This window comes from Narcine bancroftii, chromosome 9 (genome assembly GCF_036971445.1).
Source record: "Narcine bancroftii isolate sNarBan1 chromosome 9, sNarBan1.hap1, whole genome shotgun sequence".
Lineage (NCBI taxonomy): Eukaryota > Metazoa > Chordata > Chondrichthyes > Torpediniformes > Narcinidae > Narcine > Narcine bancroftii.
The window spans coordinates 105,081,109-105,107,806 of record NC_091477.1 but is presented as its reverse complement, the minus strand read 5'-3'; the positions used below and the strand labels follow the sequence as shown (position 1 = coordinate 105,107,806).

The following is a 26,698-nucleotide window of genomic DNA, read 5'->3' as shown; positions in this document are numbered from 1 at the left end:
GGGGTGCAAGGCCATGGATCATGGAGGGCAGTGGGTGTAAGGCCATTGATCATGGAGGGCAGGGGGTGCAAGGCCATGGATCGTGGAGGGCAGGGGGTGCAAGGCCATGGATCATGGAGGGCAGGGGGTGCAAGGCCATTGATCATGGAGGGCAGGGGGTGCAAGGCCATGGATCATGGAGGGCAGGGGATGCAAGGCCATAGATCATGGAGGGCAGGGGGTGCAAGGCCATTGATCATGGAGGGCAGGGGGTGCAAGGCCATGGATCGTGGAGGGCAGGGGGTGCAAGGCCATGGATCGTGGAGGGCAGGGGGTGCAAGACCATTGATCATGGAGGGCAGTGGGTGCAAGGCCATTGATCGTGGAGGGCAGGGGGTGCAAGGCCATTGATCGTGGAGGGCAGGGGGTGCAAGGCCATGGATCATGGAGGGCAGTGGGTGTAAGGCCATGGATCGTGGAGGGCAGGGGGTGCAAGGCCATGGATCATGGAGGGCAGGGGATGCAAGGCCATGGATCATGGAGGGCAGGGGATGCAAGGCCATAGATCATGGAGGGCAGGGGGTGCAAGACCATTGATCGTGGAGGGCAGTGGGTGCAAGGCCATGGATCATGGAGGGCAGGGGGTGCAAGGCCATGGATCATGGAGGGCAGGGGATGCAAGGCCATGGATCATGGAGGGCAGGGGATGCAAGGCCATGGATCATGGAGGGCAGTGGGTGCTACTTGCACAGGAAGGATTGATGGCATAAAAATAACTTTTGTCCATTGTGGAAGTCAGTAGGTAAGGAAAATACAAATAAGATGGAAAATTAAGGAAAATTCAAAGTGAGCAGCTTTCTCAGTAAATTTATTGTTCTTTATTTGTGTAAATGCCAAATGCTGAAAAGCTATTTTTCTCTGTAATATAATTGCCTAGTCTGAGAGTATCTTGACAAAATTGAACTTATAACTTTCAGCAGAAGGCAAGACCAAGAGGTTTTGATTATATTGATAATTCTGCTTCTATTTTTCTCTCTGACAACTTAATTGCCCTTTCTGCAATTGGCTTTCGTTAGTTGTTTCTGCAATAACTTCACCAACTGTAGCCACTGAGAAAAATACATCTTGTTAACATAGAAATATCACCACACAACTTATACTGAAGACAAAATAGTGTCATATATTAGATATTAGATTTGCATTCTGAAGTTAACCATTCCTTGGGAACCAGACAACTGTTTTGCAGCATTACTGACTTTCCTTCAAAGTCTTAACTGTAGGCAGATCCACACAAATGTAAAGTGTAGACAAGAAAATAGGAGCAGAAGTTATTCCTTCAATCCGTCATGCTATTCCATATGATCCTGGTGGATCTGTTGTCACCTCAACTCCTCTTCAAGTGTCACTGTGAAGAAAGTACACGTCAAAGAGCAGTAGCAATCATCAAGGATTCACACCACTAAGAACATGCTCTGTTCTCTCACTGCTGCCATCAGAAGAGGTACAAATGGCACAAGACTCCCACCTCCAGATTCAGGAACACTTGCTACCCTTCACAATCATCTCTAAAGAACAAACTCAATCAGAGATTCATTTAAGGCCTCTTACTTTGTACATTATTTATTATTGAATATTTATTTTCTGTATTGCAGTCAGTTTGTTTAAGTCTTTCTTTGTTTACATTTATCTCTTTTGTATACGTCACTTTTCTTGAGTAGTTTTTTGCACTTCGAAAAGTGCAGATTCTGCCTGCACACAGCAAAAAAAAAACTCGGGGTTGTAAGCAATGTCATGTATGTACTCTGACAATAAATTTGAACTATGGCTTTGAATTTTTCTTCTCTACCTGCTCATAACCATCAATACTTCAACCTTTTACCACCCTGGGTGGGTGGGGGTGGGGGTGGGGGGGGGGGGGCGGGGAAAGAAAGAATCCTAGAGATTTCAATGCTCCTCAGTTTTAAATGACCAGTTCCTTATTTTATAGTTATGCCCATTTATTGGTGACTCCCCCACAATGGAAAACATCTATCATTTACCTTATCAATTAGGATCTTGCATGTTTGAATAGATCACCCTTCATTCTTCAAACTGCAAGGAATACAAACCCAAACTGTCTAGCCCCTCTTGAAAGGGCATCCCTCTCATCCCAGGAATCATGCTGTGGAATCTCCCCATTGCTGCAAAATCCTCTTTTAGGCAAGGAGACCAAAATTATGTGCAGTATCAATGTTATTTGTGTGGAATATTGGTAACTAACCTTTGTTCACTTTTTTATTTTACTTAATTAACAAGTTAGACCATTCAAAAGCACGGTTAGCACAACGCTATTATAGTGCAGGTAGCTGATGTTTAAATCTGGCTTTGTCTGTAAGGAGTTTGTATGTTCTCCTTGTGTCTTCATTAGGTCGTCTCCAAGTGCTCCAGTTTTCTCCCGTGTTTGTTGTAAGTTATTTGGGGTATTTTGGTGGCACAGGCCTGAGGAGCATGTTACTTTGCTGTATGTCTAAATTTAAAAAAAATTAAATGATCAGAGTGGTAGCTTGCAAAGCACAGGTGGGTTAAATTTGAAATTAAAAAGACCACATAGATGCTGAAAATATGAAATATAAGCAAAATGCTGGAAATATTCAGGCAGTATCTGCGGAAAGAGTAAAAAAAATGTTTTGGGTTAAAGACTCAAGTCTGGTGACTTCAAGTATTTTGTTTTCATTAGTTTAAATTTTAAGTATTCTAATCAAGACAAAAGCATGAATCTATGTTGTAATTTTTCCCAATCCTCTTTCAAAATATGTATTTTTTTTTAGCAAGCAGATTCTTCAAAATGGAATTTATGTTTGTAAAGCTAAAAATGCTGGGGAGATGAATTGCTGATCAGTGGCCATCCAATATGGATCCTGCAACTGATGATGGCAACAGGAAACCACCAGTAATTTCCCCTTGTATAATTATGAACTCAACATCAATTGTGGCAGTGGTTCTCAACCTTTTTCTTTCCACTCAAATACCACTTCAAGTAATCCCTATGCCATCGGTGCTCTGTGATTAGGAAGGGATTGCTTAAGGTGGTGTGTGAGTGGGAAGGGAAAGTTGAGAACCACTGGGCTCAAGTATGAGATGTTTAGGTGGATTGCTCAGAAAACAAACTTCATCACTGCTTTTTGGTGCATGTGACAAAAACTTGAACTCAAGTTATAGAGAGGACCTTGGCAACTGGATCTCCCCATGTCTCCGTCACTCCCATTTCACCAGCTGCAAGCAATGTTCTTCATCCTACCAGTGAGTTGGAAACACTTTGGGCTTATACTTTCTGCTACAGAGAAAAGGATCCTCCTGACTATACTGTCCCTCAATATCACTATATTCCTTTTTATTCCTGTCCCACTTGATCAGTCTGCACCAGAGTACTTGGTCAAATGGTCCATTCTTCCTCCAGTCGTTGTTCATAGAATTCAGACAGCACTTGCACCCATTGGGCTAAATTTTGTATTTTATTTAAGCAGAAAATGTTGACTTATTTGAACACTTTCACCACATAAACAATCAAAATAAGTTGTGACTGGATGCAAGAGTTTTATCACATTCCTCCCTCCCCCCCCCCCCCCCCCCATATTATTCCCAGCTCATGCAATAAGAACCAAATTGCAGGCTTGCCAATTAATCTCAAATCTGTATATTCCCAGAGTGTCATCTTTTCTGGGGTATTTTCTTCATTTATGCACAAAATTGATCATAATTATCCTTTCTGATGAAAATTAATAGCATTGCAAATTACACATTTTCACTAAATCCTACCATTTTTGCAGAGAGATGTTGACAAGTGTTATATTTTAGTGGTACATTCAAATATTGGCCCTTTCGATGTAAGCTTTTGAAATTAAAAGGACTTGCTTTCACAAAAAAGAACATCTAATCAAGGTTTGTACAACTAAAGAATGAAGCCTAATTATCAGTGCAAGATTGTGCCATTCATAGATTACAAAATAGAGGACATTGAACTTCAGAGTATATTAAGATGGTCAATAAAACAATAAAGGAGTGAAATATTAAAGTCTGCAGGTGCTGTGATTGTAATAAAAACAAAGAAATGTTGGAGGAACTCACCAGGTCTTGCAGCGTCCACAGGAGATAGATATGTGTTATGAGCCCAGAGGACTCCAAATACAGCAATAGAAATTCACCAAGACAATAGTTATTTAAACAAAAATGTTTTAAATTTTCTTCATACTTAATAATCAATATTTAACTTGTTACTATTAACCTCCTTCTAATTCTAAGTGCACGTGTATGTAATGTGGATGTGTTCAGTAAAGTTCTTTGTTTCATTGTCCAATCATTCACTTTTCACTTCTCCAAGTTCACTGGTATCAAGCAATTTTCCATACTGTGCACAGAAATTAACACACACAAACTGATCTCCTTCAATCAGCCACTTCAGTGTCTTGCCGAAGAAACTTGCCAGCTTGTGGGTTTTTCCAAGAGATAACCTCTTCTTCTAGGTTACCCCAAAGAGTTCTAGTTTTTCCCCTATTTCAGGAGAAACATAATAACCAGCCAAAGCCTCTTGTAATTGACAATAAGGATTTAGAATAGGCTGAAGCCCAAACTCAAAACCCTTCTTGAAATTGGGTTTTGCAGCAGGTCTGCAAAACTTGCAGACCTTAACATCAACTGCTGTAGTCAACCGACTCTCTCTGTTTACAAAACCACATGACCCCTCATAGAATAGCAATCTTCAACCAGTGTTATGGATTGAGTTAATAAAATTATGATTAAAATAGGTCTTTAAAAGGTATAGATTGTGGGGTTTTAGTTGAGGTACACCTCAAACAGACATCTCATTTAAAATGCAAGAGCTGTGCCTAAGGTGGAGCCCACAAGTCTACTGTGACTTTGCAGAGACAATGGAAAAGTACTTGTGACAATTTTACAAGTAGGTGTTCATGGATCACCATGTTTACACAGTGTCTAGTCTCAAGAATTTAAAAACTTGTGCTATTAAGGCTGGTGCCGAAAGTTTAAATTGCTGGTTGAAGGTGGCTGTTCTGAGAGGAGTCATGTGGTTTTGCAAACAGTCCTTCACTTGGAAGAACTGCCTGGGACACCAAATGCTGGTGATGAAAGAGGTGTGGGTGCAAATGAAGCAATAACCATATGACAAATAGTTCACCAATATGTAGCAACGTTTCTGCTATTAAATCGATGAGAATGATTACAGCTGGATGCGCATATAAATATTTTCAAATGTGATTTCAAAAAACACTGCACATCATCATATTTGACTTTTTCAGTTTTATTATCTAGTGTTTTACAAGTATTCAAGGTCTTATTGGCAATATTTATTGAGGTACAAAGAAAAAATAAATATATTAGGTGGAAAATAGTTTACTTATATTTAAAGATTTAACAAGGTAGGTTTGCTTAGGCTCTAAAATATACACAAGGCAACAAATACATGCAACATTGTCTGGACAGGTAAAATAAGCTTCTATGGGAAAAGGTATGGCCACTTTCATGTGGACTTCAGAAAATAATGTTTATCCACAGCACACAGGGACAGTAATCGCTGACAGTGCAAATCATACAGTAAAATGCAAGTTGTACCTGAGATATATTTTTATTCAAGAACAAAAAACCTCACTGAAACCAGTGCCATTCTAAAATCAGAGTTCTATTAGACATGTCCATTCAATTCAATTACCTAAGCAACATTCAACCTTGTTTGGATAAAACAGTCATGTATTTTAATATGTTGATTTAAAGGTTCACTCTTTATTCTATATAAATATAGCGTGACATTGACAACTGTCTCACAGTTAAATAGCAGACTGATACAGTACAAAACTGTACAGGATAGAATATAAAAGCACAATATTAATAGTGCAAAAATAGAATACAAAGTAAACTACAGCATGTATGCATTTCAAATATTTCATGTACAGATTTATAGATCTGAAGTGTAAAGCTTAATGAGGCATATGGAACTATCAGTATCTAAGGATCTCTGAACCTTGAGTGCATTTACCATTAAGAGAATTACCTCAGCATTTTGTGGTGAAAATATTTAAAAAAAAATTTGTTAGAGCAGTTGAAACCTTTTTGAAGGTGCTGTAAAACAACTCAGATGGTGCGGTCCTGGAGAGTCAATTGGAGGCAACGTGCCATAGTTTCTGATTCTGGAGAAAATTCCACAGATGGTATTAGCCCTTTACAGCGATTTTATTTTCAGCAAACATTGCACAAAATCTTGAATTCTCATTGGCTAGAAGAATAGACGGCTTATCAAATTCCACAACCTGAAAGAATACAAATACCAGCATTACTTTATTAAATCTTAGTACTAAAAGATGCTCATTAGCCAACTCTCCCTTAAAAAATGTATAAATTTAGCTGATACCAATGAAAAATGTAATGAAAAGAAAATGCTAAATGCAGTTGCTCAGCATTTATTCCGTATTGATCAACTTAACAGTATCTTCATATTACCTCTAATGTTCACTTAATCACAGAGTCAAAGTTACTAACTTTCCCTGATCCTGCCCCATTTGAAATTCTGTGGTGGCTCTGTGAATATTACTTTTGCTTGAGTCAGAATATTGTGATTCAGATTCCATTGCACAGTGTGAGGAGAAAATCTAGGCTACAGTCCAGAGTCAGTGCTGCAGTGTCAGAAAAATTCATTCAGCTCAGGCATTTAAACTGTGCCTTGCCTTCTTCCTTTGATGGTTAGAAGATCTCAAGGAATGATTCAAAGAAGGGCATAGTTTGTCACACCTCGCACTCCATCAACATCTTTAAAAAGTATTATTTTGCCATGCTGTTGTGGCACACTGCATTAAAAACCGGGTGCTGAATTTAACAGTGAATGCATAACAAAATGCAGCATTTGACTTTGGATGATTTTTCCAATAAAATGCAAACTTCTCTATTACCTGGCCCTGACTTAACACCATAACACGATCACAGCTGAGTACTGTATTCAAACGATGTGCAATAGTCAACATTGTACAGTCAGCAAATGATTCCCGGATTGTCTCTTGCACCAAAGAATCAGTTTCTGTATCCATAGCAGCTGTAGCTTCATCCAATATCAAAACCTGTAATGTTGAGAAACCAAATTTTACACATGGACCAAAACACTCGAAGACAATTATCCATGCTGGGATATTCAAGTTAAAAATGTTTTAAAAAATCATTTCAAATTTATTGTCAGAGTACAATTATGCCTGTGAATCAGGCATAATTTCTACTTATTGGCAATGCAAAAAACTGTACTCAAGAAAAGATGTGTATATGCAAGAGAGAAACAAAAAGAAGTAACTGCAAACAAACTGACAATGCACCAGAAAATAAATTTTCAATAATAAATAATGTGCACAGTAACAATTTTTAAACAAGTTCCTGTTTGAGTTTGTTGCTGAAGTGTCTGATGATGGAGAGGGAACAACTTTTTCTGAACCTGGTGGTCTGAGTTTTGTGGCACTGAGGCCTCTTTCTTGATGGCACCATCCCTCCCTCACCTCTCTGCAATTTAAAACCATATATTTTCTCCTTTTTCCAGTTCTGATGAAGGAATTTTGACCATAGACATTAACAGTTTCTCTTTGGACAGCTAAGGCACTCAGCTGCCTCAGCTGCTGAGTGTTTCAAGCAATAATTGATATTGTTTCAGTTTTCTAACATCTGAATTTTATTTTTTTTAACTTCTATGGTGTAAAACAGAATTCTTCCCACCAATACTTAGTGATTTCCAACAATAGCATCACCAACTACTGTAGCTGTAGAGGAGTACAAAGGAGTTGGAGACAGAGCTTGAATGCCATGTTTGGGAAATACAAGAGGGTGTTATTGATCAGTCTGTGGGACAGGCCATCATAAACCCAAATGTCTGTTAAAAGGACTCTGTTTAGTAGCACTAAACACAGGAACAAGGTAGGAATCCTAAAATAGCTTCATTATTAAAATTGATAGTATAGTTTGTTTTATTTTTAAAAAAGGTACTGTTAAGGACACTCCCTTTGGGAATAACTGTATATGCACCTATTGTCTTTCATTATTGTACCATGAGTTTCTGCTAATAAAATTGAAGCGCCAGTTGATGAAGTAGACAAAGACGATGTGGTCAAACAATAATCATGGCTTTTATTAGCAGAAACTCATGGTACAATAATGAAAGACAATAGGTGCATATAGAGTTATACCCAAGGGGAGTGTCCTTAACAGTAGAGATAATGCACAGCCAATGTTAGTACAGCAAGGCTCGCCAGAGGGGAGACAAGCAGCTTGGCAGACATTCACCACACTCAGCAAATTAATTACCTTGACGTACTTGGAAACAAGTTCATCCATTGAGAAACGGTCTTGCCCATCAACTCTTACCTTACACCTCCGTAGCAGTGTTCTTGCCACACATATCAGCTGTCTTTCTCCAACTGAGAAATTCTCTCCATTCTCCATCACTTCTGATTCCAATTTTAAAGGCAGCTGAGAAATCTATATTGAGTGTAAAAACAAGCACCGCAAGTCTGAAGGCATCTTATGACAGAAATTTTTTTTTCTACTTGCCATTGTAATGTACAAGAGCTCTGCAGCTACAAGCTTCATAAAAGCTAGCTGTATTAAAAACAAAATCTTGGAATTTAGCTTTACTCCTAATATAAGTATTTATCAAAGCCAGTCAGATATAGCACTTCATGAACATGAATTAAACGTTCCCCACACTCTGCTTCAAATTCATGGAAAATGTATTTGACACATCATTGCTGCAGATCAATTCCCAGTAAGAACCAATTTGAAATTAAGTAAATTTTTCTTGAGTACCAAAGATCCAATCTTTCAATCAACTTTGTATCATTTGCAATTAAAAAAAATAGAAGTGCATGCAAGACCAAAAAAAAATGGAATCAGTGTTAGATTTGACCTAAAGCACAATGTTGTTATATCCTGAACAAAACGACGAGGTAATATCATTTTTGATTCCCATTAAAAGAGAGACTTGGATTGCTCACTACCTTTAGTTCAAATACTTTACAATTACACATTATTCCCATGCACATTTCCAGTCCTTTACGTTGGATGCATTTCTATGGCTAATTACCAAACAAATTCTCAGCTGTACTTACACATTCTTTCATGTGTGTTCTCTCCAGTGCATCCCATACCTGCTCCTCAGAGAACTGCTGAAAAGGATCCAGATTAAACCTACCAAAGCAAATTATAAAGTTTTTATTTCAGTACCTACTTATAACCCTAGTTAAGGAACCACTGGTATGACAATAAAACAAACAAATTATAAAAAAAAATGGTCTAATCCCAGATCTACAACCTTTTCTCAGTTGTGAAGTTTCTGTGTCGAGCAAATTCATTTAATTCTACCACCTATAACTAGAAAGAACATGGAGCTGCTTTCAGGACAATCTTCTTCAGACAGAATTTCAGCCTGTTACTTTGGAAATTTTGGAATTATTTCTGATAAGAGAAATTTATGCACATTCCATATATGTTCATGCATAGCAAGATTATGGAAAGCTGTTTCAATCATCAATAAGAGGCTTTCCCTGCACAAAAGCTGCCAATTAGTGGTCAGATAAGAACTGCAGTGAAGTTTAGCTATCAATGATAATGTCACATATTACACTTACCAACTGAAAGTACTGCATGAGCATTTTGACTAATGTTCTAGTGTACAAATGTTAATTGTAAATACAGAAAGGTGAACACACGGCTATTGCCTTGCTTCTCACAATGCACTCGATCCAATAGCATCTATCGGAAAGGAAATCCTTTGAAATGCTCCAGCAAGGAGAAAACTGATGACACTGCCTAATTGTAGACTGGAAATCACAAATGAAATGTTCTCCCATCAGCAAGGTGGAATCATAGCAAAATTTCATGAATATAATTGACATCTCTGCTTGAGAAGATTTTGTGAAAGACTGCATTGACTCATGTCTGGTAGAACATAGCCCCGAATGTCAGAACTGTACCATAAATAGTCATCCTAATTTCAAATGTATGAATGGACTGGCCAGCTGCTAACCTTGTTTGCCAAGATTAGTCGGCTTCTCTTAATCTAAAGCAACAAAACAAAAATGGAATCCATGATAGCTAAAGAATGCATAATCAGAATAATCAAGGCCAGAAATATCAAAAGGAGTCGTCAACCAACTCTTTCAATACTGTGGAGCACAGATCTGATTTCCAATTCCAATACAAAAATGGTGGCGCCGCCGGAGCTGCTGTAATGGCAGTGCTGCAGCTGATGCAGACCCGAGGGAGTGTGTGCACAGTGCTGCTCTGCAGGGTCCTTCTGCCCAGTCCCATTGTCAATAGCTCCATAAAGGCTTTAAAAGACCTGTTAGTTTTTTCTTCTTTAATCCTTCAACAACAGTCTGTGCCCAAGTTAGTGGCACTTTTGCTGGGTATTGTAATACGAGAGGATGGAGAGTCCAGGGGTGCAGCAGAAACAGGGAGAACACCCGGTTTGAGAAGAAGCATAGAAAAAGAGCCAACAGGACAGTGACCATGAGGGCGGACCAGTGAGGGGCTCACCAGCTGAAGGACCCATGTTGGCTGTGGGCGACTTGAGGTCAAAGGATTCATGCAGGCTCTGGGTTGCTGCAGACTGGCTCATGGTAACCAGGTATAGAAATTGAGATTTGAGAGCATGGTGAGGGCAAGAAGGCTTCCTGATCGTATTGGAGGTTTGGATGTGGAGCTGAGATTGACAATGGTTTGTCCTGGAGTCTGTGCGGCTGCAAAGACCATGGGACAAATCAATGGGCACTCAATATCTCTGAAATATTGCTTCTCTTTTTCCGATTGTTCAGGATATCGGGCAATGCTCCGGGAGACTCTCTTTGCCCTACAGTAGACAAAAGTTTAAATCTATCATGTATATTACATTCCTAATGTATTATTTTTCTTTGGCTTGGCTTCGCGGACGAAGATTTATGGAGGGGGTAAAAGTCCACGTCAGCTGCAGGCTCGATTGTGGCTGACAAGTCCGATGCGGGACAGGCAGACACGGTTGCAGCGGTAAATTGGTTGGTTGGGGTTGGGTGTTGAGTTTTTCCTCCTTTGTCTTTAGTCAGTGAGGTGGGCTCTGCGGTCTTCTTCAAAGGAGGTTGCTGCCCGCCGATCTGTGAGGCGCCAAGATGCACGGTTTGAGGCGATATCAGCCCACTGGCGGTGGTCAATGTGGCAGGCACCAAGAGATTTCTTTAGGCAGTCCTTGTACCTCTTCTTTGGTGCACCTCTGTCACGGTGGCCAGTGGAGAGCTCGCCATATAACACGATCTTGGGAAGGCGATGGTCCTCCATTCTGGAGACATGACCCACCCAGCGCAGCTGGATCTTCAGCAGCGTGGACTCGATGCTGTCGGCCTCTGCCATCTCGAGTACTTCGATGTTAGGGATGAAGTCGCTCCAATGAATTTTGAGGATGGAGCGGAGACAACGCTGGTGGAAGCGTTCTAGGAGCCGTAGGTGATGCCGGTAGAGGACCCATGATTTGGAGCCGATCAGGAGTGTGGTTATGACAACGGCTCTGTATACGCTAATCTTTGTGAGGTTTTTCAGTTGGTTGTTTTTCCAGACTCTTTTGTGTAGTCTTCCAAAGGCGCTATTTGCCTTGGAGAGTCTGTTGTCCATGACAATAAAAGGAACCTTTGAATCCTTGAACAATTGTCAATTAAAAACAAAATTGCAACATGGTAACGGTCCTTTTGACCCACGAGCCCATACTGCCCAATTAACCTACAACCCCCAGTATGTTTCAAACTAAAGGCCCCGTGGAACATCCACGCAGACATGGGGAGAACGTACAAACTCCTTACAGACATCAAGGGATTCGAACCCCAGTCCCAATTGCTGGCACTGTAACGGCATTGCATTAACTGCTATCCCAACCATGCATGCCTACAGTAGGGATTCCAATCATGTAGGTAAATGAATTTTATGGGGTTTAACTCAGTAGGTTGACTTCAGATCCACCCAGGTTATTTAAAAAAATTATGTTTCAATTATACAAATAGAATTTACATTTTTATCATGAAACCTGGATGTTTCTCAATCAATCTGCTCTGGCGTTTAAAAAAAAAGTTTATTCAATGGGAACAAAATTGTAAGTCGTTTAACCATGATAAGAAGCAATGTCTGTCCTGTTCTTATTGAAAATGTCAGGTTAACATCTAAGCTCTTTTCCATTGTACAGGTGAAGATGATGATGTTAGTGTAACGTGATATAGAGAAAGATGAATAAAGGATAAAACTTTTCCAGTCCCCGTGCTGCAGATGTATCTTTATTTTAAAAGTCACTTATGTGAAACGGTTGTTTTTAAATAAGATGTCAATTCAACACTCAGCTTCACACAACTTCAAATTCCACACAAGCTTGGAAACATTCAGCATGGAAACAACATCTGTGAAAAGAGAAGCAGGTTCAAAATGAAGATCTATGGCCCGAAGTGTAAACTGTTTCCCTTCCCACAGGTGCTACTTTTGGATTTTCTATTTTATTTCAGAATGCAATTTTTTTTGAACTTCCATAAAAGCCATTTGAATCAGTTAAAAAAAAAACATTTTGTAACATTATGGCTCTGTGATGCACAAATGAATTAAATTACCAAGTCTCTCTGCAATCTGGAAATGGAAAATGGGCAAAATGCAAGAGGCTTACCTCACAGTACCAGTGAACAAAACTGGCTCTTGGGGAATAATGGATAGTTTGCTGCGAAGATCAGCCAAACCCATTTCAGTGATGTTCACCCCATCAATGATTATTGAGCCGCCTGAGAGCTCAACCAATCGGAACAGTGCTATTCCTAGCGATGATTTTCCTGCCAAAAGACACACACTTTAATCAGCATCAGTTTTAAGAGCTGGTTTCAAATTTTACCTCAATTCAAGCTGCTGTTCCATTTCTCCTGATGCCATTTGAAAAAGTCCCTTTTATGACAGACCAAGCCAACCCAACTGCAAAAACAATATTTGATCATGGTCTGATTGGTGATACATTTCTTACCTGACCCAGTTCTCCCCACAATACCAATTTTTTCTTGAGGTTTAATTGTGAAGGACACTTTCTTTAATACCAAAGGTAGATTTTCACGATATCTCATCTCTACATTTCCAAATGTCAGTTGCCCATGCTGAGGCCAGTCTGCTGGTGGAGTTTTATCCTTAATATGAGCAGAAGCTTCCAATTCCAGAATCTAAATGAAAATTAACAAAGTTAGGAGATTTCCTACAAAAGTTAAACCGGGACGAGAACAACTTTTGGAAGGGCATTAAATTAAATTAAGATCATTAGGAAAGGAATCCCAGATGATTTACATCTCAACCCATTTTTGCCACAAAATTTTCTGAATCAGAAATTAAAAATATTCTTTTCCCCCATTATGTTTTGTCAAACATGAAAAAGAAGAAGTTATGACAATTTTTTTTGTTTAGAATACACGTTAAACTAGACTCCCTTTTTTCCTGTAATGCCCAACTATACAAAGTGCAGAAGAGGATTATCGACATTTTCCCATACCTCGATGAAGGGCTCAAGCCTGAAATGTCAGTTATGTATTTTTACCTTTATTATATAAAGGACACTGCTTGACCTGCTGAGTTTCTCCAGCTTTGTGTTTTTACACAAAGTGCAGTGCTTGCTTCTCCAAGAAATACATTCAACTGAATCACCACACAAAGAAAAACAGCCAGTAATTATGATGAAGGAATTCTTTTCGAAAAATATCAGATTTCTGATTTTCAGAACCCAGATTTGCTTCTTTTAAATTTAAATTCAATTAAAATTTAGACATACATCACATTACCAGGCCATTTTGGCCCACGAGTCCGTGCCACCCAATTAACCTACATTCCCAGTACATTTTGATTGGTGGGAGGAAACCGGAGCCCCCATGGAAAACCCATACACACACGAGAAGAATGTACAAGCTCCTTACAGTCAGTGCGGGATTTGTACTCTGGTTCCGATGGCTGGCACTGTAAAGGTGTTGCGCTAACCGCTATGCCAACTGTGTCACTTCTGGTTCCATTATCTTATTTATATTGAACAATCCCTTCTCACAGGCAGTGACTGAATGATTGATGAACTGCTCACACAACCCTCGTGAGGATTATTTATTTTAATATCTATCATATATAATATATATCTGCATCGTGTGAGTGAGTGAGTGAGTGAGTGAGTGAGTGAGTGAGTGAGTGAGTGAGTGAGTGAGTGAGTGAGTGAGTGAGTGAGTGAGTGAGTGAGTGAGCGAGCGAGCGAGTGAGCGTTATGTCTATATATGTGTTTGCAGTGTTTTGTACCAAGGACTGGAGAACACTTTCATCAGGATGTACTTGTACAATCGGATGATAAACTTGAACTTGTACCATTTCTTTTGCCAAAAGCCTTTTCTTTAATGCACAGTGCATACATTTCAATTTCAGAAAAAAACCCATTACTACACAAAAAAATCTTTTTTTTAAAAAAAAAGTTTTCTTATCAGGGTCTTGGAAACCTGTATTTCCAAGAGACAGAAGTTAAGGCAGTCCCTCAGATCTCATTTCACAGAATCAGCACTTGTGCTTTCATCGCAGATAAAAGAAACCTTTGAAAGCAAAAAAATTAGTGCCAATATCAACTCAGTAAAATGAATACCTGCAACATATATACATTCTCATTGCACTGTACCAGTGGAAATCTGTTAACTGCAAATCTGAAGTTACATCCATGGGTTTCAGTGGTGAAACAAGGCAGGAAAAAAAACCCACACACACTTCTGTTTTCTTTCTTTTGCTTCCTCTCATCTACAAAAAACACTAATAAAAATGTTTTCTGAGTCGTAGGCCCTCATTGGCAGCAAACAATGGAAAGGAAAATACAGGTCAAAGGTTTCATACACTAGATTTGCTGCCAATGAAGGATCTTATATTTGAAAAAGGTTTCATAAAGCTAACAAGCATCAAAGCAGGGGTGGCCAACCTTTTAATTTAGACATATAGCACAGTATCAGGCCATTTTGGCCCATGAGCACAGACGCGTGGGTAGAAATGGCCTGTTCCTGTGCTGCATGTCCAAATTAAATTAAAAAGTTGGTACTAAAAAAGTTCTATAGCTTTCTGATAAACAGTTTTCAGCTTGAAGCCTCGATGTTACCCTCCACTGACCCTGCTGAGCTCTTCCAACAGCTTCCTCATTGCTTAAAAATCATGTATTTTTCCAAAGAAGTGTTACCATGGATCTGACCCAAATACTGGTAAAATTGTAATAAATTTCCACACACTGTTTTAAATTATTGCGGTTAGATATTCATTCATACCTTTATATAGTGATGTATTCTTTCCACAGAAGTGAACCGAGCTTCAGTCTCAGAGGCAAGTCGGACAGTAAACTGAAATAAACCAGTCAGCTGCAAGAAAAAAAAAGGACAAAATTAGACTAATTTTCTTTATAAACTGTGATAGAGAAAAAATAACATGTTTTGCTTTATTGTTGATGGCTCTGCTACAAAGCAGACAAAATTCAAAGTTAAAGAATTTAACGTTACATATTGAAGAACAGTATATCCTAAGGCAATTTTGTTGACTCTTATACAAACCTGAATAGCATAAGAAATTGCAAGTCCTGCATAAGCTGGAGGAATATGACCGTGCATGAAAACTATTATCACTGCAGTTGTCCCAATAAGAATAATACTAACTACATCCAGTCTCACAGCCAGCCAACGCATTGCACAAGTAAATAGGAAGAATGGAGCCTGATTTGCATCCAACAGCTCCTGGTACCTGAAAACACAGCAAGAAATTCAGATCAATTAAACAGCTGTAGATGTGCCATGCATTTACCGACATACATGAGGACAAAACAAATCAGTCTCTTGATGTCAAATTATTTATAATTTGCCGTGTAAAATTTGTGGAGTGAGCTGCCGGAGGACGTGGCAGAAGCAGGACTATTGCAACTTTCAAAACATACTAAGGTACATTGATGGAAAGGCTTGGAGAGATGGGCCAAATACAGATATAAAGGATTAGTTTGGATAGACAACGTGGTTGACAGCACAAAATAAAGGAACAGAAAGAGGCCATTCAGCCCATTGAGTCTGCTCTGCAACTCAACTTTGAGCTAAACCATTCTCACATCTAGTTCCAAATTCTGGATTTTTTCCCCTATCCCTTGATACCATAACTAATTATATATCTGCGAATCTCCTCCTTAAACTCCCCCAAAGATCGGGTCTCCACAGCTGTATGTGGTGACGAATTCCACAAATCCTTTGGCTACAATAATTTCTCCTCATCTCTGTTTTAAATGGGTATCCACCAAGGGAAACATCTTTATCACATCAACTCTGTCCATTCCTTTCAGTATTTGGAATGTTTCTATGAGATCCCCTCTCATTCTTCTATACTCCAAAGAAAACAATCCAAGAGCTGACAAATGTTCCTCATATGTTAGCCCTTGTATTCCAGGACTCATCCTGGTAAATCTTCTCTGTACTCTCTCCAACATTATTACATCCTTTCTAAGGGGCCCAAAACTTCACACAATATTCTAAATGAGATCTAACTCGTGCCCATAGAGCTCATCAACACCTCTTTACTCTTATACACTATTCCTCTTGAAATGAATGCCAACATAACTTTTGCTTTCTTTACTGCCGATCCAACCTGGTGGCTAACCTTTAGGTTATCCTCAATGAGGCCCCCCCATCCCTTTGCGCTTCCAAATTTTGAATTTTCTCCCCATCCAAATAATAATCTGCCTGTTTATTTCCTCTTCCAAAATGTACAGCCATACATTTTGCAACATTGTATCTCATCTGCCCTTTCTTTGCCCACTCTCCTAAGCTGTCCAAGTCTCTCTGTAACCTTTTGGTTTCTTCAAAATTTCCTACTCCACCACCTATCTTGGTGTCATCTGCAAACTTAGCCACAAAACCATTCAATCCATAATCTAGATCATCAATATACATTATAAAAAGCAGCCCCAACACTGATCCTTGTGGAATACCACAAGCAACCAGTAACCAACCAGAACAGGATCCCTTTATTCCAACCCTTAGCTTTCTGCCTATCAACCAATGCTCCATCCAATCTAATATCTTTCCTGTAATTCCATGGGCTCTCATCTTATTAAGGGCTCTCATCTTATCAAAGGTCTTTTGAAAATCCAAATACACACATCCACAGCCTCCCCCTTGTCCGTCCTACTTGAGATTTCCTCAAAAAATTCCAATAGGTTGGTCAGCCAGGATCTTCCCTTCATGAAACCATGCTGGCTTGGACCTATAATGTCACGCACCTCAAGGTATTTCATAACCTCGTCCTTGAGGATCAACTCCAATAACTTTCTAATTACAACATTAGACTAATATGCCTACAATTTCCTTTTGAGCTCTGCCTCTTTTAAACAGCAGATCTACATTTGCGACCTTCCAATCCTCCAGAATTTCTGGAAATTTCTCCAGATTTCTGGAAAATCACTTCCAATGCCTCCACAATCTCCAAAGCCACCTCCTTCAGTACCCATGGGTGCACCTCATCCAGTCCAGGATACTTATCTATCTTTAGTCCACTTAGCTTACTAAGCACATTCTCTCTAGAAATCTTGACTGCACTTAATTCTATTCCTCTATCAGGTATATTGATATTGTCTTCTTCAGTGAAGAATGATGCAAAATATTCATTTATTTCCTCTGCCATCTCTTTGTTACCCATTATAATTTCTCCAATAGGTCCTATATCTACCTGTGTCTCTTTTACACTTCATACATTTTAAAAGCTCTATGTGTCCTTCAGAGTGTTATTTGCCTCTTCCTTTCATAATTCATTTTTTCTTTTCTAATGACTTCCTTTGTCTCTTTCTGAAAGCTTTTAAAAGTTTCCCAGTTCTCTGATTTCCGCTAATTTTTGCTTCCTTGTATGCCTTCCCTTTTGCTTTCATTTTAGACTTAACCTCTCTTGTTCGCCACATTTATGCCATCTTTACATTCATAATTTTCTTTTTTCTTGGAATTTATCTGTCCCGCACTTTCTTTATTTCTTGTAGAAATATCATCCAATTCTGCTCTGCTGTCCCTCCATCCAGTTCTTCTCTCATACCACCGTAATTTCCTTTGTTTACCAAAATATTGACACACCTGATATCAGCTTTTCCTTTTCAAATTTGAAACTGAACTCAATCATATTATGATCACTACTTCCTAAGGGTTCCATTACCTTTAATACCCTAATCACCTCAGGCTCATTACACATCACCCAATCCAAAACTGCCAATCCCTTGGTGGGCTTATCGACAAGCTGTTCCAAAAAGCTATCCTGTAGGCATTCTAGAAACTCTTTCTCCTCAAATCAAATATCTTCCTGACTTTCCAAATTCCCTTTCATGTTAAAAATTCCCCATAATAATTTTGACATTTTCCTCTGGCATGCTTTTTCTATTTCCAGCTGTAACTCATAGTCTACTTCCCGGCTGCTGTTTGGGGGCCTTTTTATAATTGCTCATAGGGTCCTTTTACCCTTGCCACTTCTTAATTCAACCATTAAGGATTCTACCACTTCTGACTCTATGTCCCTTCTTTCTAGTCATTTAATACCATTGCTTACCATCAGGGCCATGCCACCCCCTCTACCCACCTGCCTACCTTTCCTATACATTGTGTACCCTTGGGCATTCAGCTCCCAATCATATCCATCATTAAGCCACATCTCGGTGAAGGCCACAATGTCATATCTTTCAATCTGTATCTGTACAACATGGTCATCTATTATTCCTAAAGCACCGTGCATTTAAGTACAGTTCTCCTAGACCAGTATCTGTAACCAATTTTGCTGTATTTATATTGTACAGCAAACTATCCAGTCTTTTCACCTTCCTGTCCTTTTTTGTCATCTTTGCTGCACATTATTTTTGACTTTTTTCTATTTTCTCAACCCTAACACCCTGGTTCCCTTCTACCCTAATCTCTGCACACATATTGATTCCCACCCCCCTGACAAACTAGTTTAAACCCTCCCCAACAGCTCCAGCAAACCTGCCTGCCAGGATATTGTCCCCCTCCAGTTCAGGTGCAGACTGTCCTTTTTGTAGAGGTCAGACCTTCCGCAGAAGCGATCCCAATGATCTGAACCCCTTCCCCCTACACCAACTCTTCAGCCACGCATTCATCTGCCATAACTTTCTGTTCCTTTCCCCTTTGGTGCGTGGCATAGGCAGCAATCCTGAGGTCACTTACATGCTGCAAAAATGACTATATTTGATGTTTAATATTTACCTGTGTCGATATTCTGCTGTCTTGTTGTAGGCATGTATTGTAGTTAACCCTTGGATACTAGATGCAACATGCGACAGGAAAGGAGACAGAGTGATGTTGTCTAAACGCTTTAATTCTCTGATGAAAATCCTGCAGATTTTCAGCAATACAAAAGATGTCAAATATAGACTAAAAGTTCTTATGTTTTCTATAAATTAATTCATTCTTAATCGTTCTATATCGGGAATGTTCAGCTATGTATTAATATTGATTTAAAAGTTGTTATGCAATGCACAATGATAATAAATTTCTGACCACTATCATCGCTTCAATTTCAAATGTTCTCAACCACGTCCAATCTAAAGCTCTTGTAATCCAAACACATTGCAGCAAGTATAATTTTGGAATTGGTCTGTTGCCAAAATATTGGCCAGACACACTTACACATGGGGGACCATGATTGCATGCAAATACTGTGCTTGCATTGTTTTTCTATTATTTACATTTTGAATAAAACACCAAATTAACGTTTTTAAATATCAGTCACAAGGCATTTTGTATAAAATAGACTGTGCCTTTTTAAAACATGGTTCATAACAGAAAGAACTCTCTTATTCTTTAATGTAAGAAGCAATCACAAAAAGATAGGTATGTTGACTTTCCATTGCACATCTACATTAGACACTATTGTAATTAAGGTTTTGTGCGAGTAGGACAATGCCAGAATAGTGAATATTGAAGTTCATTTTCGCTGTAGAATTATTTGACATTCTGTAGTGTTGAAACAAGTGTAATTCAAATGAAATGCAACTTAAGGGTTAGGGTTCAAATATTTTAAAGTAACATATTCTGGTTATTCTAAATTATATTTAATGTGAAATGACCGATAATATTATTATCATTTTATACCATTCAACAGTTCCTGTCATTTTTTTCCTTTATCAGTTCCCATTTATCAATAGGTAATATGCACGACCAATGTAAATACTTTAATTAAATCCCCCTCTAGCAACAGCATCATTTTAATTCAAATACAAGACCAAAAATGCTTGTGACAAGTTCTTCTTTTCTTCTTCTTTGGCTAGATAGAAATCACGCAAAAATGGGTCATTGCTGACAAATAGATTTATGTCAGTTGCCTGTGATGCAATATTGGTCAAAAACGCCTGAATTTACTTATCTTTGCCACTTCACCCTATTCTCTATGCTCCTGATCAAATTCATTTAATTTTCTAGCCTCTCAGCTCTTTCTTCCAGCCATTTCTGTATTTTTTCTCTATCCCCTTCTGGTGTAATATACTTTTGCAGACAAAAAAAAAGAATTATGTAGTATAGTGTGATTTGTAAAGGAGCTAGCAATTGTACTTTTAAAAATGCAGTCTTTAATTTCCTCTCACCATTACTTACGGATTCACATTTTACTGTTAGTTCCAATAATCCATTTCCACACCATTTCCAAAATATAAACCTATTAAAGACCCACATCATACATCTTGTTTTAAAATTAATTATTATTCCACTGAACAATTGAAACTTTGTGTTACATCTCTCAGTAGGTGAAAAATAAGTATTTGTAATTCTGGTCAGAAATTAGAACAGTGAAAAACAATAAACAAAAGAACATTGAGAGTGGGTAAAAATATGACAAAGCATCTGGCAGCAAAACAACTTGGGGTGATCAGAATCTCAAATGAATGTGATGAAGATCACACAACAAAAGAAGCCAATCATCCAGCCAATTTTTGGTGTGAGGATGCAGTTTTCAGCCATTCATGTAATCAATTTTATTAATATTGTTCTACAGATCAATCGGCCATACCCATTTTATTACAAATTCCATAACAGTTTTTCAATTAAAAATCTGTATATTGTTAGCATATTTCAGAGTTCCACAATTCAATGTGAGAAACTGCTTCCTGATTTAAAGGGGCCAACTGTAATGTTATGATAATCCCCTCTTGTTCCTTCCAATTGGAGGAAGCAGAATCTTTGGATCGACATGATCAAAGCACTTGATGATCAAATTAGTCTCAGTCTTGTCATCTCAAACTGCTAGCTTTGTTTCCCAATATTAGTTTTATAAATTTGCACAATATTTCATTCTCAACATTTCCTCCTCAAGATGCAATAAGTTGTCCACAAATGGATGCAATCTTCTGAACAAGGTCCTCAAAGAATCATGCAACTGAAGCACAAGTTCCTCCTTTTGTTATTCCAAAAGGAACGTTATATTTCGTACCCATGCATTCATTTTTATGATCAATTAAGTAAGTCAAATCTCATTGTTTTTATTCTCCCAATATCAAGTATTCCAAACGGTCTTGCCTCAAAGGTGAAACAATCCAGCATTTTCCAAAACAGGAAAGCATCATGGGAGCAGAAATCATGCTGCTGGTTTCAAATTAATTTAGGCTCCATTTGATTATATCCAGAAAGGGAGGAATTTGTAGCCATTTGTAGGCTGAACCCTCATTATAGCAATGTAGATTTGCTAAAATTTGCAGTCCCATAATAGCAGATACTGTAGGACCCCACATTAGTCCATGCTACAGTATCAAAACTTGAAAATAGCATTGATCCAGTAATATTTCTCACAGCAACATAGGTTTCATTGCAAAAGCACATGCAAACTATTAACAGGTCATCAAGGAAAGGTCTTATTATCTAGTAACCAGTTTGTTTTTGTCATGGGGCTCCAACATCTATGTTATTATAAATGATTGCTGCCCAGATTCCAGGAACTGATTAACATGAAGCACAATATTAGGTGGATTTTCAGGAATTCAAGTTCCTTCAGATTGTACTACATCTTCAAATGATAGGCAATGCCACCTTAACATTGAGTGTTAAGGTCAATGACATCCTGCACTACTAGGAAGCTTACAACGTTGCCAAATACACCAGTTCACTCCACTTACTTGTAAAGAGAAAAGTCCATTTAGCTTTCTTGAAACAAAGTGCCCGTGACCTCCCAAATGCAAAAGTGTTTTGAACGCTGAGGTACCATGTTGCCGATATCTCTAGCTCCAGCCAAAAAGGAACCAAACACACAACTCATGGCCACTGTGACTTCAACAGCCGATGCATGTAAGAGCAGTATTCAAAGCAAATTCTGTAATTGTTATGTATGACTGCTGACTATACAATGGGGTCCCATTGTTCTTCACTGAGGGAAATGAAGGAGAACTACTTCCAGAAGATACTCAGTGGGACGTTGCCTCTTGCTACTTCACTTAAACCTTCCAATTCAAGTAACGGTACTTGCTCTGAAAATTAATTCCTTATTCTCTGTCAAATTACAGAATGAAATGGTCATAAAAGAGCTCACATCAAAAAGCAAAATTAGTGAAGGAGAGATCTTGAATTCAACACAACTTCCTTTTTCTCAGTAGATTTGTTGCACTTGTAAGGTAAAACATCATGAGATGGGAATGTGTAGGGAGTTACCCTGTACAGGGCAGTAACAAGAAGGGGAGGTGTCCTTGTACTCCTGTTAGGTAAAACATCATGAGATGGGAATGTACAGGGCTGTAACAAGATGTGAATGCATCCTTGTACTTACAAGATAAGAGAGACATTGATGGATTGAGAGGCAGGAAGCTAGCAGGGAAAGGATAGCAACAGTTTTAGTCATTGGACAAGTAATGATATGATGATGTTCTAAGCACATATCCAAGGGTATAAAAAATCACCATTTTGCTGATAACGGCAGAATGCATTCTCCGACTAACATGTTTAGTCGCAAGTGTTACAATCCGGTAATAAAGAACAAAGAACCCTGATTTCGACTCAGTCTGGTGTTTGTCTCACTCATTCATGAACAAAGCAGACCTAACACACTGCAGATCTAAAAATCAGCAGTATAGCTACAGCTTTGTTATACCCTGACAGTCTTGATGACAAGCTGCTCTGCACAGTTTCAACAGGCAAAAGCAGTGAAGAGAAACACAAAAACTGTAGGTGCTTGAAACTCAAAACAATGAGGAAGCACTCAGTAGATCAGGCAATATAAATCAAAGGTTAGAAATGGGCCTGAGAAAGGGTTCTGACCCAAAATATTGACTGACCATTTCTATCCATGAATACTGTCTAACCTGTTCAGTTCCTGCAGTGTCTCTTCGTTTGGGAAAAAGTACCGAATGGGCCTTTGCCCTTCCCAACATGAGATCTGGTACAATTAGACTGCAAATGTGTCTCCATGCAACACATGCCAAACTAAAAATAAATTGGGCATCCACAGAGCTCACATAATTAGAAGTGAGCACCTAGAAAACTCAAAATAATATGGATAACCGATACAGATAATTGGACTGGAGCACATGGACACAAAGAAAGTGTTTAATGTATAATCACACCCTACAATTGGAGACTACAGTTCAAAAAGATTCACCCATTAAATAAATCAGGTATTAGAGAAGGAATAAAATGTTATGAAATACCTCAAGCACTGCATACATCGCAACTATCATCAATTTATTGGAGTCACAGCTGGTAGCAGAACTGCACCCAAAGTTACTTGGCGATTATAAGAGATAAATGGCTCACTGATGAACCATTATAGATGATCAGTGTAGCGACCTCCTTCCTATTGCTTATAGAATCACTTGTAGGCTAAGTTAGAGGGTTGTCTGTGATGTGTTTGTTGCATAAATCAGGAACGAAGTCCAGTTGAGTTTTCTCACGCAATCTTTAATATTAAACACAAAAGGGCTAACATCTATACCATACTGATTTATCTTAACAAGTAACTTTCCATTATAATGTCACTATACGTTCCATTAATGGTCCATAAACAGTAACGTTATTTAACGTTGCTTAGCGAGACTGTCAACAGAAACTGTCAACCCATAATTCACTCTACTCCTGGCTTCCAACTGTCCAGACTGGCTGCAGAACCTCCTTTTAAACGTACAAAGATTCCACCTGCACATGCTGGCCCCAGCTCCCACCACTATGCACCTGGCGTGCATGCCTACCACGCTCCCTATTGCAGCTGTTCACTGCCGGGCCTGAACCAAGCGCACATGTTGATCCAGTCTATGGCACAGCTGAAGCCACCACCACTGAGCCAACAACACATGCGCGAGCCGTGCTCCAGTTCCATAAGCAGTGCTGGCCCTCGCGCATGCATCGTTTGGGAAGAGGCCTAAAGACGTCAGGACACTGCAGGTGCCCACGGCCAAAATAGCAGGTAAGTAATGAGCCTAAGGCTCTTACAATGGGGCTTCTGTTTAGTCGAAGAACTAACAGGTGAAATATAATTGTCATATTGTCTAAGATCAATTTATTTTTAAAATAAGCAATCTAGTGTGAAGTATCAATCTGGACAAAATTCTACTCCACCAACATGAATAGTAAAGAATGGGATAGATCCAAGACTAGAACAGTTGTGGCACCGCCCTGGTTAAAAGCACAGACAGAAAATATGCTCATTAAAAAAATATATTATCTCTTGATTATCTTATATTCAAGTCATTAAGCAAAGGAGGGCATAAACAATGGATATTGAATGCAACCTATGTGACCAATAACCATTGCAATTTTATGTACTGCATACGTATCTGCTTTATGTCTGGTTGAATGTTTGGATGATTTTACACCAAGGACTAGAGAACGCTGTTTTGTTGGGTTGTACTTGTACAATTGGATGATAATAAACTTGAACTATTCAACTTGGAAGGACGAGGTAGTGATAGGGAAAGATTTGCACTTTATAAGAGGCTCTGTTACAAACTAAATAAATCATGGATGTTAACAAAACAATTCTGTACAATCACTGTAGTTTGATCCTCATTAAAAATCCTTAATGAAGTATCTTCAGCAGCAGAGAAAAATTAAATAGTATGTGTGCATTACTGAAACACAAATGTATTCTTAAATGTACCATTTTCAGATAAAGCACAAGTACATTTTTTGATGTTGTCTAATTTTCATTGGGCAATAGTTCCACTTTTAATGGCAAGCAGCTGAGAAACAACCTTTCTGACCAAAACACAACTGGATCAATATAAACAATACATAAACAACAAGGTTATAATCTCATTGATGTGATCAACTTATTGTAACAGAAGGAAACAAGTGTATAAAAATGTTATAGCTTTATTACCTTGAAACCTGATTAAGAATCATGAAGAGAATGGCAAGTGGGCCAACAGCAACCAGAAACCATGGAAAGACAGAACCAATAACACCTGTGCAGCAAAACACCAGGATGATGTTCTGAATAAGCATTTCTGTTTGAAAAGGAAGCCGTGTGTCCACTAAACAAATGATTTAAAAAAAAATCAGATTTAGAGAAAGCCACGTGAGGAAATATTTAATGCACCATGCAAGCTTTCATGGCAAAAATAAGATTAAAGCACAGCAATGTGAGATTTAAAAGCAAGGTTTTCTAAGATATTAACACAAATCAGACATCGCTGAGCGAGTTACCTTCATCCATATCCTTCGAGAATCTATTGAGAATTCGGCCAGAGGGAGTAATGTCAAAAAATTTCATGGGAGCTCTGAGGATTTTGCGAAAGAGTTCATCATGAAGCCTGGATGAAGCTCTGAGGGTTCCCTTCAAAAAATTAAAATTTATTTTCACTTATTTCAAATATGTTTATTTTCTGCATGATGAGACTTGAGGTCTGACATAAATTTTAACAAATCAATGCACAGAAAACCTTTGCAAACAGCAAGCACATAGGATGTGCTCAGCACGTGAGACTAAATGGATAGAATAAAAACTAAGCCAAAACAGTTTTTTGAGGAGGTTACCTAGAAGGAAGATAAAGGAAAGCCTGTGGAGATTGTCTACGTGGACTTTAGTGAAGTCTTTGTCAAGGGAAGTTAGTTCAGAAGATTAAACACTAGGTATCCATGGAGAGGTGACAAGCTGTCAGATAAAAACAGAGTGGTAGTGGATCTGTGTTGAGACCATTGTTATTTGTTGTCTTTTTCAATGATCTGGATGATAATGTGGTAAATTGGATCAGCAAATTTGTCGATGACACAAAGATAAGAAGCATTGAGGACAGTGAAGAAGGTTTTCAAAGTTTGCAGAGGGACCTGGACCAACTGGGAGAACGGGCAAAAAAAAAGGCAGATGGAGTTTAATGCAGACAAGTTGAGGTGATGCATTTTGGAAGGACAAGCCAAGGTAGGACATACACAGTAAATGATAGGGGACTGAGAAGAGCAGAGGAGCAGAGAGATCTGGGAATACAGATATACTGTTCCCTAAAGATAGCATCAAAGGTAGACAGGGTTGTAAAGAAAGCTTTTGGCATCTTAGCCATTATAAATCAAAGTACTGAGTGTAGGAGTTGGGTTGTTATGTTGAAGTCGTTTATGACATTGATGAGGCCAAATTTGGAATACTGTATGCAGTTCTGGTTGCCTAACTACAGGAAGTATGTTAATGAGATTGAAAGATTGCAAAAATATTTACTAGTATGTTGCTGGGTTTTCAGGAGTTGAATTAC

The 26,698-nt window shown here is 38.7% G+C and overlaps 1 protein-coding gene across 10 annotated transcripts in view; it reads right to left on the bottom strand.

Annotated features, from left to right (window-relative positions):
* Positions 1 to 5,251: 5,251 nt before the first annotated feature.
* The window catches only part of abcc5 (ATP-binding cassette, sub-family C (CFTR/MRP), member 5), a 94,143-nt gene continuing 72,696 nt past the window's right edge, over positions 5,252 to 26,698 (bottom strand). For 8 of the 10 annotated variants that reach the window (XM_069897138.1, XM_069897141.1, XM_069897139.1 and 5 more), the window contains 11 exons: positions 25,662 to 25,791; positions 25,336 to 25,489; positions 19,251 to 19,379; positions 15,573 to 15,759; positions 15,294 to 15,383; positions 13,004 to 13,193; positions 12,659 to 12,818; positions 9,102 to 9,180; positions 8,359 to 8,472; positions 6,912 to 7,076; positions 5,252 to 6,275 (listed from right to left, as the gene is read on the bottom strand). In XM_069897138.1, the coding sequence (XP_069753239.1) occupies positions 6,180 to 6,275; positions 6,912 to 7,076; positions 8,359 to 8,472; positions 9,102 to 9,180; positions 12,659 to 12,818; positions 13,004 to 13,193; positions 15,294 to 15,383; positions 15,573 to 15,759; positions 19,251 to 19,379; positions 25,336 to 25,489; positions 25,662 to 25,791 (1,494 nt within the window). In that variant the 3' untranslated portion in view covers positions 5,252 to 6,179. Of the gene's footprint in view, positions 6,276 to 6,911; positions 7,077 to 8,358; positions 8,473 to 9,101; positions 9,181 to 12,658; positions 12,819 to 13,003; positions 13,194 to 13,561; positions 13,660 to 15,293; positions 15,384 to 15,572; positions 15,760 to 19,250; positions 19,380 to 25,335; positions 25,490 to 25,661; positions 25,792 to 26,698 lie in introns of those variants that run through there. The other 2 variants (XM_069897148.1, XM_069897142.1) reach the window with 2 other exon arrangements.